The sequence below is a fragment of the Salvelinus alpinus genome, chromosome 32, assembly GCF_045679555.1.
Source record: "Salvelinus alpinus chromosome 32, SLU_Salpinus.1, whole genome shotgun sequence".
In the NCBI taxonomy this organism is placed as follows: domain Eukaryota; kingdom Metazoa; phylum Chordata; class Actinopteri; order Salmoniformes; family Salmonidae; genus Salvelinus; species Salvelinus alpinus.
This window is the reverse complement of record NC_092117.1, coordinates 22,763,873-22,778,431: the sequence shown is the minus strand read 5'-3', so window position 1 is coordinate 22,778,431 and position 14,559 is coordinate 22,763,873. Positions and strand designations below refer to the sequence as shown.

Here is a 14,559-nt window from a genome sequence, read left to right as displayed (position 1 = left end):
TGGGATGTGTGTTGTCTGTGGACTGTGGCCACTGGCTACCACATAACACAATGGCTTACACACATAGCAACTCTGGACCAGACAGACAGTATTTCAATTGACTACCACACTGAGTTGTCTCATGAAGATAATCTCAATCCAACCATGGATAAGAAAGTCATGATAGAACCACAGATAACTAAGATTGTACTTTTATATTTTTTCAGGGAACTATTTCTAAACATCCACTTATTACTGTAGTCACAATACTGATTTATTTCACAGAGAGCAATTGTGAAAATGTGGATATTCAATGTGTCACAAGAGGAGACATGTCAGTATCACCTAAGAAACGGATCACAACAGGTTTCCAAGATATATTTTCAATTAACCCTTTCATTATGTCTATTCTAAATTATGTTCACGAGGTCTCACAGATGTGACCCTACGTTTCACTACTTACAAAGACTTGAAAATAATCTGTTGATTAGCAGGGTTGGCAATTTTTAAGAACTGCATTTCCTGTGTTATGATGACATAGTTTTGGTAAAGAAAAATAAACGATGGCTCGAGAGATTATTTATTTTCTGGCAACTAATATGTTGCTGGGATTGCAACAATTTTAAGGGATGAACTAGGTGGAAAATACATAAAAGGTTCTCATGATTATCCTATTCATGTTGATTACAATTGATTTGTTATCATCAAGTGTATACACTACAGCATAAAGATCTTGTCAATATTATTGTGATTTTGAATACAGTATTACCGTATTTCCCAGCTCCTGGAATAGCACTTAGAAATACAATAGACAACAGAAATACCAGGCAACTATATCATCCATATAGCCCTACTAATTCACAACTTGTAAAAAAAGAACCATGTCATCTGTGTTGATTTATTAAATGAGTCGAACAACTGTTAAATGGTTATATAGTACGGTATGTTAATTCGCAGGTAGAATTTTGTATGCTGTGTTAAAGTTAAAAAATATAAATCTGATACAAGTCTAGATACTACAAATGAACAGTAGCAAATATTGTCTGTAGAAAATAAGATTAGTTTCGCAATAAAATAAACACAAATAAATCTCTGCAGCCTATATTTAGGCTCTATATCACTTTATACAAAAACATTTTTGTTTACCTAGCAAAGAAGTAAGCCCGGATACAGAGGTGAGTTCATCAGCTTTGTCCCTTTTTTATCTTACAAAAACCATACAAAGACTTTAACCTTCAAAGAAACTTACAAAGAATGAGCAGACAGAATGCCATCCCTCGGCACAATAATTCTCCACTGGCTCCATGTCGTTCACCTCCCCATCCCTCTCCTCTAACAACGGAGTCCTATCCTCTTTCTTCTCCTCTTTCTTCTCCTCCTTCTCTACCATTTCCGGAACCAGGGGCACTGGATCCTTCTTGCCTCCGCCTTTCCCCTTCTCTTTGAGCTTCATGTGCGACTCCATGGGGGCCTTGCATGAGCGGGTCTTTAGCACCTTTTCACCATCGCACGCACTCCTCTTCTTCTTCAGCTTGCCCACCAATTGTTTCCAATGCCTGACCTGTGCTTTCCTGTCACTGTAGGCTTGGCACAGGTCTGGCTGTCCAGCGTAACGGCACCAGTAGGTCTGCTCCTCGGATCTACAGCTGACAAGCAAGTTCACTACGCCCTCCCCGGACGTATCCCAGGTACAGTTGTGGCCAACCTTTGTGCTGAACCCTCCTGAGCTGGGGACAGAGTTCTTGGGCTTCTTTCCTGCCGCTGGTGGTGGTGGGGGCTGCGACATCTTGTTGTCGGAGCTCTGGCGTTTGGCCTCAGTGCTGGGCAGGACAGGGAGGCACAGGAAGAAGAACAGAAGCCACAGGAACCTCATGGCTCGGGGTGATTACTGCTACTTGAAATTGTTCTTTATTCAAATGCAGCCAAGCATCAGTAGCACGCCTGAATGAAACGGAAATCGGACTCGCCACAATCAAAATACCTGCAGGGAATGAAACAGGAGAGGCAAAACAAAGTGAAACATGAGTGAATTAAACACACCTTACATAGTTAACCCATTCTCTTTCTTTTCATAAAAACACGAGAAGTTTCACTACATTTTGCTATGTTCCCTGTTTAGAATACCCCAAAAAGCTGTGCAAAAATGAGTAAATAAAATCACATTCCTAACAAATGTTACGGTTACCAACTGTACTGCACATTTACAACATATATGATGTTTATTTTCAGTGCACCTTTTAAATTAATCATAATATAATTTGTTTCTTTCTTTACACCGCATTAAATCAATAAGGGAGGAAAGCTTCAGCTCTAAGCTATAGATAGCTGCGGTTTTAGGGGTCAGACCAAAACTGCATTGCTACCTGGTACACGGGACTAATCCGTATAAAAATCACCTCTACAAACATTTTTGAGTAAGAATCAGCTCATGCTTTTTACACAGGACTACTCTGAAAATCCTTACTTTGAGTGTATCCTGCCCTGCGAAGGAAACCATATTGGAGTGATCCAATATACTGCTACAAAACAAAGACATGCACCAAAACAAACACCTCCAAGTCGGCTCAGACATGAAAACAATATGCATGCACAGCAAGCATACAGTACACCTGCCTGCAAAAACAAAATGTACTAATCAAATTATTTCCAGTTTCAACATTTGGTATTTGTTATCTAAAGGTTGCACTTACCATGTGGAGACCCAGTGTTTGCTGCTATTCAAAATGCGGGGTCCCGGGACGCTTGCACAAAAAAGGGTTATAGAAGGATAAAGGAGAATGGGGAGGGGTAGAGAGGGGAGTGTTCAGGGCATAAATGGGTTTGCCCAGACCTCCCTTAAGCAGGCCCCCTCCTCCTGTAGCAATACCCCTCTCAACCCCCTACCTAAAGACTGTATTATCTGTGTGTGGGGCTAGGGTGGGAGGTGGAGTTTGGGTCATGGCGTGTTGCCTCACACACATCCATACCCAACACACCCCCTCTTCACGGCTAAGAAGACAATGTACACACTTGCCAACGTTTCCTCGCAACACACATACTTCTTAAGCAGCAGCTCTCACATTGAGTGACAGTACAGTGAACAATGTAGAGAATGCATTTGTTTGATTATGTTCAACATAATGTATTTTCAAGAGCATTGAAGACCATGGTGACTGTACTGTGATAATGGCATTTTATTTTGTACAATAATTCAGTATACTTGTACAGTATATATACAGTATGTTGGCAGAGCCCACTCTGCCAGCATACTGTATATATGATTTTATTCCAGGTCTTTATTCCAGGTCTTTTGACAAGAGGATATTCTCCGTTTATCAGTATGCATCCAGATTAACCTGGTGAGAAAAAGTCACTTGTGGGGACTTGGCAAATGAATAGCCAAAGGCTTAAAAGCTCACACTAAGTGATAATGTGTTCCACTCCACTGCCAGAGGCTGGGTCCATGCCAACCTAGGCCCTCGGTGGTACTCTCTGTATACTTTGTGCTCCCCTCTTTGCTGGCACAGAATGAGAGGTGTCAGTACGTTGGCGCAGAGAGAACAGCTATGTGGTTATTGTGTGTATGTCTCCTGCGTCCATGCATGCGTGGACACTAGCATGTATGATACATGATAATGTGTGTGTGCCCAATACAGTGTCCAAGTCCAATCGTTTTTCCAAGTGGCCAAATGTACACAACAAGAACTTGTTTGTACGTCAGTGAGCCCTTTCTTCCCCTCAGTCTTCTCATAAATCATTTGACACATTCTAATTGATCATTTTTATTTAATTGCTAACAAAGAAATCTATTCTGTTCATTCTGTTCATTCAGTATGTAGCATAGGCTATTGACTTTCCCCAATACTCTTTTGCTGTATTTGTCAACAACCAATAGTCAGTCTTTTATCGAGAAATAGTGGGGGATAGAGAATAGCAGTATAAGGCAGCTGAAGACAGAGCAACACTCACCACCTCTAGTGGTGTGTTTATTCTTGAAAGGTGAATGGGATTCAGTGTCTCAATATTCCCAAGCAAGACACCATATTGAATTGGGGAAAACAGCCACCACTCGTTGACACACAGCAACATAGCTAGGCCTACACGTGTGGGTCTGAGGAGAGAAATTGCAGACACCATTACTGCATTCACACGTCGGCAGAATTCTGCGAAAACAAAATGTGTGAACAGGGTGTTAAGTTGGCCTACAAGTTAAGCTTCTCTAGAAATGTGATTCTATTAGCTTTTTTCTGTCCTTCCTTCAAGCCTAATCTTTCCCTTCACTCTGCTGATGACACTGAGAGAGTCCTTGACGAGGCGGGAGGTTTGAGAAGACCAATCTCCATTAAATTGTTGTCGAGCGATGTTCGCAATCAATGTGCTGCTAGCTGACTGCCTTTAAGAAACCATTGACTGTGATTAGACACTGATTGAGGCTCCGAGCGGTGCCTCTGTCGTCACCCCTCGGACCGTAATGACAGAGGGAATCTAATTGTGAAGCAGAGGAGAAGCACCGTGCTCTGCAGCAAAGTTACCATAGTGTATGTAAATACAATGAAGATTGCCCTCAGCACAAATTTCCATTGCGACACCTAGTAATCAGTGCTTCATTGAATTGCATACAGAAGAACACAGACATACTGACTGATGGCCTGGCTTTGCTATCCTGTCACGCGTCTAGACAAAAGTGCACTTTTATGGTATGGTGGCACTGTCAATCCATTCTAAGCTCATAACATGAGACACTTCACTTTGTTCTTTTTGAGGTGTGTGTGTGTGTGTGTGTCAAGTGCGAATAAAAAAAAAACGTGCTTCCTGCAGTTCTACACAGTTTGACATGACTTATTATGCCTCTCTTAAGGGGTATATGGAGGGGTATTTGAAAGAAACTGTATAAGTGGAAGGATAAGTGGAAGATCCCCCAACCCCCCCAAAAATAAAAATAAATCTATATTTTGGGGGGGAATTTTTATATGAACTCTAACTCAGCAAAATCTTTGAAATTGTTGTATGTTGCGCATATATATATATATTTATAATTCAGTATAATTTTGTGCTACTTAATACATTTTGCCACTAGGCTCAGAGAAAATGTTGCAGTTTTAAAGTATCTGTCCAGTGAAAATCTCAATTTTAAAAGTTAATTTTCTGTTAACTCATAGCCAAATAATGTTGTTGACTCTTCCTATGTTTGTATTTAAGGCCAAAGCATAAATTTGAGAAAAAACTACAACTTAAAAACCCCTACCTCAAACTTCTCAAACAGACCGTTTCAAAAATGCTTGCTATTTCCTCATAGAGGATGATGTCATCCTCCTGATGAGGATGAGCTGGCCAATCAGCAGTCTACTCCATGGATATTTTTAATGAGCGGTATGCGCCCACACCATACTGGTGTTGGGGTACGCCCACACCATTGCAACACAGAAAAGCTGCTTTTCAACATACCTAATAAAAACATGTGGGAAAGAAAACTATTTCACTCATATTCTAATTAATTATAGGTCATATTTCAGAGAAATCTGGAAACACTGGATAGTTACTTTAAAGATCAACTTTGGGAAAAACGCACAAATGATGGCTTTAAACTGTATAACTGATAAATGCACCATCATACCAGGTCATTCAGCATTTGAAAGGAGCCTTTGTGAGCATAGAGTCCTGGGAAAATGTAAAAATCTCAACAGCTTGAAAATATGTCCGGAAAATATGTAATTTACAGATGTTGAAAATATGTATATGTATAGGCTATATTTTACAAGTTTGAACATCACATTACAGTACGGCACAGTTTAGTACAGTAGAGCACAGTATAGCATAGTACAGTCTAGTTTTATTCAGTAGAGAAGACGGTACAGTACAGTAGAGTTTAATTCAGTAGAGTACAGAACAGTTTGGTTTAATTCAGAAGAGTAGTACAGTATAGTTTAATTCAGTAGAGTAGAGTACATTAGGGTACAGTAGGGTGCAATACAGTACACTATACGTTACTTTTCTTTACTGTACTCTACTGTGCCCTTCTGTACTGTTCTGTATCATACTTTACATTTCTTTAATGTACTGTACTGTACTGTAATCTGCTGTGCTCTACTGTACTGTACTGTGCTGTGCTGTCCAAACTATGATTGTGGATTGGTTCAGATTTGGTCCGGACTAGACCAAATCTGAACCAATTATAGATGTCTATGTTTGGGCCAAATCAAGGCCGGTCTGCACTGGACCAAATCTAAACCAAACATAGACTTCTATGATTGGTTCAGATTTGGTCAAGTACAACAACAAAAAATACCCCAAGAAACAAAAAAAGACATCCGAACAGGACCGAAAAAACCCGAAAAAAACATCCAAATGACGTCGCTGTCGGTAAATGCTTAGTGGGTTTCCTGTTGAGTCACTGAGTGTCAACAGTCTGAATGGCCCAGCTCTTACATTCTCCTTTATACATTATCTCAAATGCAGGATCTATGTTCATTTCAGGTTTGATGTATTATTGGAGTTTTATGATTGGAGTTCCTGAGTGCAAATAAAAGCATTGAACTTGGCATAATCACATGAGCTTCAGGATCTTGTCAAGTTACGCTTAGGGTGAAATGTTACTAAATTAATGCAGTGTCTTTATTTAGAGATTCTTATTTATCTGATTAATATAAAACAGACTAGTTTTCCCGGACCCAGATTAAGTCTATTAAAGGACTACTAAAGGACAAATAGATTCTCCATTGAGCATACTCTTTTGTCTAGCAGTACTTTAATAGGCTGGCCTCAGAGCCATATGAAGGATATTATTATACATATGTTTGTGTACCTCCAAGATATGATATGTAGCCTACTAATGGTCTGGGCACGGTTTTCCCATATCATTTTAATGTTATTTTCATCATTGAAACCTTCATAGGAGAATCGTTAAATCTCTGAGCTGTCTCCAAAAACCACTGTTACTAAAGCTGCACTTTAAAATGCTTGTTATTTACCGACTGCCTCAGACCACTCGTAGAACAGCAAGTGCGTCGATCGTTTGCTTTTTTGCCCTCCTGCGTCATTTTACACACAGCAGATCTCTGCTAAATATAGAATCAAACGGTTTGTCTCTTTGTGACCACTGATAACCTCAGGACAAAGTTTGTTTTATTTAAATTTTTTACCCCCTTTTTCAAGGTATCCAATTGGTAGTTACAGTCTTGTCTCATCACTGCAACTCCCGTATGGACTCGGGAGAGGCGAAGGTTGAGAGCCGTGCTTCCTCCGAAACACAACCCAACCCAACCAAGCAGCACTGGTTCTTGACACAATGCCCACATAACCCGGAAGATAGCCGCACCAATGTGTCAGAGGAAACACCGTACACCTGGCGACCGTGTCAGCGTGCACTGCACCCAGCCTGCCACAGGAGTCGCTAGTGCGCGATTGGACAAGGACATCTCTGCCGGCCAAACCCTCCCCTAACCCGGACGAAACTTGGCCAATTGTGCGCCGCCCCATGGGTCTCCCGGTCACAGCCGGCTGCGACAGACCCTGGACTCTAACCCAGAATATCTAGTGACACAGCTAGCCCTGCGATGCAGTGCCTTAGACCACTGCACCACTCGGGAGGCCCTACCTCAGAACAAAGTTGACTACAAATACAAAGTTGCCAATTCCTTTGCAATTGTTACAAACAAGCGAAGTATAAAAAGATGCTTGAAATTAAACCCGAATTGACTGCATTAAAATATACAGTAGGATAATGGGCTGTATAGGCCTATTTCAATCATACGAAATCAATTTCATGTTCAATCAATTTAATCATATTTTGCAAATTGTAGGCTACTGTCTGTAATTTTTGCAAAATATGTCATGATGTGTAACAACATGTGCGCAACGATGTGCCAAATCTGTGATTAAGTTTATTATTATTTGGTAAGCATTAGAATAAGCCGCCTCAATATTTGCAGTGGTATTAAGGGAAAGGTGGATACCTAGTCAGTTGTACAACTGAATGCATTCAACTGAAATGTGTCTTCCACATTTAACGCAACCCCTCTGAATCAGAGGTGCAGAGGGTTGCCTTAATCGACATCCACGTCTTCAGGACCCAGGGAACAGTGGGTTAACTGCCTTGCTGCTCAGGGGCAGAATGACAGATTTTTACCTTGTCAGCTCGTGGATTCGAATCAGCAACCTTTCGGTTACTGGCCGAATGCTCCTACTCGTCAGGCTACCTGCTTAACTCTTTAGTAGCTGATTCATCATCAGTATTGTGAAATAATTGTAATGTTAAAGTAAGATTTGAATGGTGAAAGCTGATTGGAGAGCAGCGCTGCCTTCCTTTCAATCATATCAGTATCAAAACACGCGTCAATGATGCACTTAAGGGCCTCCCGGGTGGTGCAGTGGTTGCTGTGCCACCAGAGACTCTGGGTTCGAGCCCAGGCTCTGTCGCAGCCGGCCGCGACTGGGAGGCCCATGGGGCGGTGCACAATTGGCCTAGCGTCGTCCGGGTTAGGGAGCGTTTGGCCGGCAGGGATATCCTTGTCTCATCGTGCACTAGCGACTCCTGTGGTGGGCCCACCGCAGTGCACGCTGACCAGGACTCTAGGTGTACGGTGTTTCCTCCGACATATTGGTGCGGCTGGCTTCCGGGTTGGATGTGCACTGTGTTAAGCAGTGTGGCTTGGTTGGGTTGTGTTTCGGAGGACGCATGGCTCTCAACCTTCGCCTCTCCCGAGTCCGTATGGGAGTTTCAGCGATGAGACAAGACAGTAACTACTAACAATTGGATACCATGAAATTGGGGAGAAAAAGGGGTCAATTATTATTTATTTTTTAATGATACACTTAAAGAATGTTCTCTCTACATGTTTCACTTGTAAGCCTAAATTGAATCGTTGTCAGGAAACCGGGCCCTGATTACATAAGACAGAAATGAAAGTCAGCATGTTGGTCGAGGAGGATGAGTGGCCTAGCAGTTAAGAGTGTTAAGTCAGTAACTGAAAAGGCCGCTGGTTCAAATCCCAGAGCTGGAAAGGTGGTTAAAACTGCTGTTCTGTTCTTGAGCAAGGCAGTTAAACCTCAACAACTTATTCTTGGGCAATGATGATGTCGATTAAGGCTGTCTAGCAAGCCAAAGGTCACCTTGGGGAATCAAGTGTTTTGCTACTATTTAGGAAATGTTAGCTAATCCTTCCCTTAACCTTTACCATAGTAGCCTAATCTAATATGTTAGTTTCACCTAACCTGCTAGCCACTAACATTATCCACAAATGCTAACACAACAAGCAGCCTGGCCTCAGAGCAAGACGTCCTCCAATTGTATGGTATTGTACGACCGGGTATAACGGATGATACTATACATCCTTCAATTCATATGACCGCTATTCCATTCGTAATGTAACACAACGTAATATAACGTCACATAACATCATACTAAATGGAGGGGCAGAAATAACGTCCCAAATCATACGAATTGTTCTGAGTCCAGGTTGGCTTTACAGATATAATCAACCACACCCACTATCTCTTGTCCCAGCAGACCACCTGAGAAACAATTTGTCATCATTATGGAAACAGAATGAGGCTGGCCATAATTAGTGGCTAACAAGCCTCTGATTAACAGCCTCTGCAGGAGGTCACATGATGTAAATGTAAAATAAACATGACTGAAGTCAAAGATTGTGGATTATGAAGATTTCTCTGAACGGCCTTTTACCATTGGAAACAATGGTGACAATTTGGTGGCTCTACCATAGGCACCAATGCAATAGCTAATTCCCATTGGATTCCATAAAAATACAACACCTAGCGTTGAGGAAAGTAGGGCCTAGCTACCGGAAGTGTTGTCGAATCCAACGGGTCGCTTTAGAATTAGCTAGCCTAGCATGCGGACAAAAAGTCAGGTTAATAAAAAACGAGCAGTATTTTAATCTTCTCGATTCATCATTTTGGGATAATTAGGAGTACAGCTCCATCTCCCATACCTGGACTGAGGTACATTTTCTGAGCCATATCTCGCACCGACTCCACGATGTCCACATTCTGGCATAGCACCGTTCCGACTACAGAGAGAAGTAATGATTGTCTAGTCGGGGTCTTTTGGCTAGGAAAGGGGTTAATGCCTCTTCCCATTCTGACACGGAAAATAATGCACCAACAATGGGTTCCAACAATAACGTCCTTTTACAAGTTTGCACATGTAAAGTGTAGTATCTATGGTATTTTATGGAACTACATTTTCTGATGAGGCAACGTGTGCAAGTCTCTCCTCGGGCTGAAATCATGTCACCCAGTATTAGCTGTGTTTGGTCACAACAGGGACCCTCTCACACATGGCAATTTCTGGACTGATGGAATTCAGTCAACAAAGCCATAATAATGTGTAATCCTTACTCTCCCTCAGGTATGGGTAAAATGTATGTGGATGATTGCCTGCATGCGTGTGTGCATGTGTGTCTAAAACATTTTCTACCTTGAAAACAGAAATTAAATAATGATTTCATACAGACAGTGAATGGTCTAGTTGATTACAAGATGAAAGAATATTTCTGGACAATAGTCATCTTAATTGTATTTTAGTCATCTCCCATAGAGCCAAACAGACTGAAAATAACATCGTGGCTGTGCACCATTGTGATGGACTGTATAAATTGATACAACCTCATTCAGAGACATGATCAATTCTTTGCATTCATGACTGGCCTGAGATGTTTCACCAAATAAATGTAACATTGTTCAAATGCACAGGCACTTTCAGAAGGTAACTCTACAGCTGATGAACCTTTGCAGCACATAGCACTTTAGTTTCTATCCTCGGACAGAATTTCAGCTCATTGATCTGTATGTCATTTCGGGGTGGGATGGTGGGGGGTCACCTTTTCTGATGCAGGCAGACATCCTGTGCTTTAGTATAGCAAACCTCAGACAGGTACCATGTGAGCTGTGTCTTAAAGGTCAGCGTTCTTGTGAAAAGATAGAAATATCACATATTTTCAGTCAATGAAGAAAATGGAGTGAGAGAGAGCAAGAGAGAGAGAAAGTTTGGTGTTAACTGATAAAATCATACAAAGGAATGGTTAATTTTAGATTTGTGAAATGCTCAGGTTTATTATAACAATCATAAATTGGACCTGGATTATTTTGCAGATGTTTTTACAAATTATGTGTGTGTAGGGATTCATTAGACACAAAGGGGCACAGAGAGAAGTGTGTGTATAATAATAATAATAATTTGGTGGGTTCTAATATTTGTCCTGTGTTTTCTGCATTTCACAACTCTCTCTTGAGACACACTCTGAGTGGGATCACGGCCAGGGTCAGCTATTATCAACAGCAACCCTGGAGCAATTTGGGTTAAGTGTCTTGCTCAAAGTCACATCGATAGATTTTTCAACTTGTCGGCTCTGGGATTTGAACTAGCAACCTTTCAGTTTTGTATTTGTATTTATTATGGATCCCCATTAGCTGCTGCCTTGGGCAGCCACTGCTCTTCCTGGGGTCCAGCAAAATTAAGGCAGTTATACAATTTTACAAACATTACAATACATTCACAGATTTCACAACACACTGTGTGCCCTCAGGCCCCTACCCCACCACTACCACATTTCTACAATACAAAATCCATGTGTACGTGTGTGTATAGTGCGTATGTTATCATGTGTGTGTGTGCATGTGTCTGTGCATACGTTTGTGTTGCTTCACAGTGCCCGCTGTTCCATAAGGTATATTTTGAGCTGTTCGTTAATCTAATTTTACTGCTTGCATCAGTTACTTGATGTGGAATAGATTTCCATAGAGCCATGACTACATGTAGTACTGTGCACCTCCCATAGTCTGTTTTGGACTTCAGGACTGTGAGGAGACCTCTTATGGGGGTATGTATCGGTGTCCGAGATGTGCGCCAGTAGTTCAAACAGATAGCTTGGTGCATTCAACATGTCAATACCTCTCATAAATACAAGTAGTAATGAAGTCAATCTCTCCTCCACTTTGAGCCAGGAGAGACTGACTTGCCTAGTTAAACAAAGGTTAAATTAAAAAAAATATTAATGTTTGCTCTCTGTGTACATCCAAGGGCCAGCCGTGCTGCCCTGTTCTGAGCAATTTTCCTAAATCCCTTTTTGTGGCACCTGACCACACGCCTGAACAGTAGTCCAGGTGCGACAAAATTAAGGCCTGTAGGACCTGCCTTGTTGATAGTAATGTTAAGAAGGTAGAGCAGCGCTATTATGGACAGACTTCTCCCCATCTAGCTACTGTTGTATAAATATGTTTTGACCATGACAGTTTACAATCCAGGATTACTCCAAGCAGTTTACTCACCTCCACTTGCTCAATTTCCACATTATTTATTACAATATTTAGTTGAGGTTTAGGGTTTAGGTAATGATTTGTCCCAAATACAATTATTTTAGTTTTACAAATATTTAGGACTATCTTATTCCTTGCCACCCGCTCTGAAACTAACTGCAGCTCTTTGTAAAGTGTTGCAGTTATTTCAGTCGCTGTAGTAGCTGACATGTATAGTGTTGAGTCATCCGCATTCATAGACACACTGGCTTTACTCAAAAAAGTAAGGCGCCTAGACAGCTGCCCTGGGGAATTCTTGATTTTACCTGGATTATGTTGAAGAGGCTTCCATTAAAGAACACCCTCTGTGTTCTGTTAGACAGGTCACTCTTTATCCACAATATAGCAGGGGGTGTAAAGCCATAACACAAGTTTTTCCAGCAGCAGACTATGATCGATAATGTCAAAAGTCGCACTGAAGTCTAACAAAACAGCCCCCACAATCTTTTTATCATCAATTTCTCTCAGCCAATCATCAGTAATTTGTGTTAGTGCTATGCTTGTTGAATGTCCTTCCCTATAAGCGTGCTGAAAGTCTGTTGTCAATTTGTTTACTGTAAAATAGCATAGTATCTGGTCAAACACAATTTTGGCTGATTGGTCAGCTATTTGAGCCAGTAAAGGGGGCTTTACTATTCTTAGGTAGAACACACTTTCTAGTAGGCTTAAATTGAAAATATGGCAAATAGGAGTGGCAATATCGTCCGCTATTATTCTCAGTAATCTTCAATTCAAGTTGTAAGACCCCAGTGGCTTGTCATTGTTGATAGACAACAATCATTTTTTTACCTCTTCCACACTTACTTTTTGGAATTCAAATTACAATGCTTGTCTTTCATAATTTAGTCAGATATACTTGGATGTGTAGTGTCAGCGTTTGTTGCTGGCATGTCATGCCTAAATTTGCTCATCTTGCCAATGGAAAAATTATTAAAGTAGTTTGTGTGTGTGTGCACCCTTGTATGTGTGGCTATATATGCTCAGGTATACATGTTTGATCTATTTCTCTTTGCCTAAGTTCGTTTTCCACATGCTCTTCCTAAAGATATAATATCAATTGTAATTCAAAACCCCCCAAAATACTATGTTAAAATTCTATATTTTGATCAAGTCACTGCATGAGTCCATGCTAAAATGTCAAACTGCAAAATGGTAAAACTAATTACGGTCTTTGAAATGTCTCATTAAATGTCTGCAGCCATTTGGAAAGCTAAATGAAGGGGAGGTGAGAGGAGGATAATGTCATATTAATATGCTGAAAAACCACCACTAATAACATGAGATGGTAGTATGACATTACAGTAGCTGAGACTTTTTGAGGGGGAAATACAGGCATGCACTCAGACTAGCCCCCACCCAACCCCCTACTCCACCACCACCACTACCCTGGCTTGTTTGTGTGTGTGTGTGTGTGTGTGTGTGTGTGTGTGTGTGTGTGTGTGTGTGTGTGTGTGTGTGTGTGTGTGTGTGTGTCCAGTCCACTCCACACACCTGCCATGCGGTTCACCAGGTCAGCCTCCTCAGTGTCCTGGATACTGCTACTTTTGTTTTTCAACCCTTTGTCCTGTGAAGATGAAAGGGGCGCTGGTGTAATTTGATGCTCTCAGGAATCTGAAGTATTTTTTTAAACAGATGTGAAGTGAAATGTATTCATTTTTGGAACAGTAGGCTACAACACCTATAAAATATAGGCCTATGTATTCATATTAGATTCATAGGAGGCAATGGCTTTGAGGGGAGATAATTTAGATCATATTCCAAATTGTATTTTGATAACATTTGGGGACATTGGAGTTTGGATTAGGGCTCACTATACTATTTTCTTTCTCCCAATACTACAGAGCAGCTTAAGACACTAAAATAATCATCAAATAAAAATAGATGCAATTATCAGAGGGGAAGATGTGGTTCAGTTACCATGGGTTACATGGTATTGTCAGGAACTATACAGAGGACAGATGCATCATACAATTATAGTGAAGTGACTTGGCGAGAACATAATCTGTTCTACATATTTTTTCGAATTATATTAAATTTACAAATGTTGTATTTCATATTTTGTCATTATTTTTCTCTAGAGTGTTTTGAGACATTGTGAAATGCACTTTAAATCAAATATGACTTGACTTGACTTTAGTAAAAATAAATTTTTACAGCTATTTTCACAACATAATAATGTCAAGTAATGTTTCCATTATTATATATCTGATTAAACATTTCAATTTATACCAAAATCATTGCCTTTTTATGAATAATTATTTTACCAATATTGCTGAAAAATAGATT

The 14,559-nt window shown here is 40.7% G+C and overlaps 1 protein-coding gene across 2 annotated transcripts; it reads right to left on the bottom strand.

The window, feature by feature from the left end:
• Nucleotides 1-863: 863 nt before the first annotated feature.
• Nucleotides 864-2,789, bottom strand: LOC139562323 (fibroblast growth factor-binding protein 2-like). 2 transcript variants are annotated; one of them, XM_071379931.1, is made up of 2 exons: nt 2,670-2,789; nt 864-1,960 (listed from the first exon to the last, which is right to left on the bottom strand). In XM_071379931.1, the coding sequence occupies exon 2, from the start codon at nt 1,850-1,852 to the stop codon at nt 1,208-1,210; it is 645 nt and encodes a 214-aa protein (XP_071236032.1). In that variant the 5' UTR covers nt 1,853-1,960; nt 2,670-2,789; the 3' UTR covers nt 864-1,207. The 2 variants fall into 2 exon arrangements, with proteins under 2 accessions (XP_071236032.1, XP_071236034.1); XM_071379933.1 differs by having other exon boundaries at nt 2,444-2,672.
• Between the last annotated feature and the right edge of the window lie 11,770 nt (nt 2,790-14,559).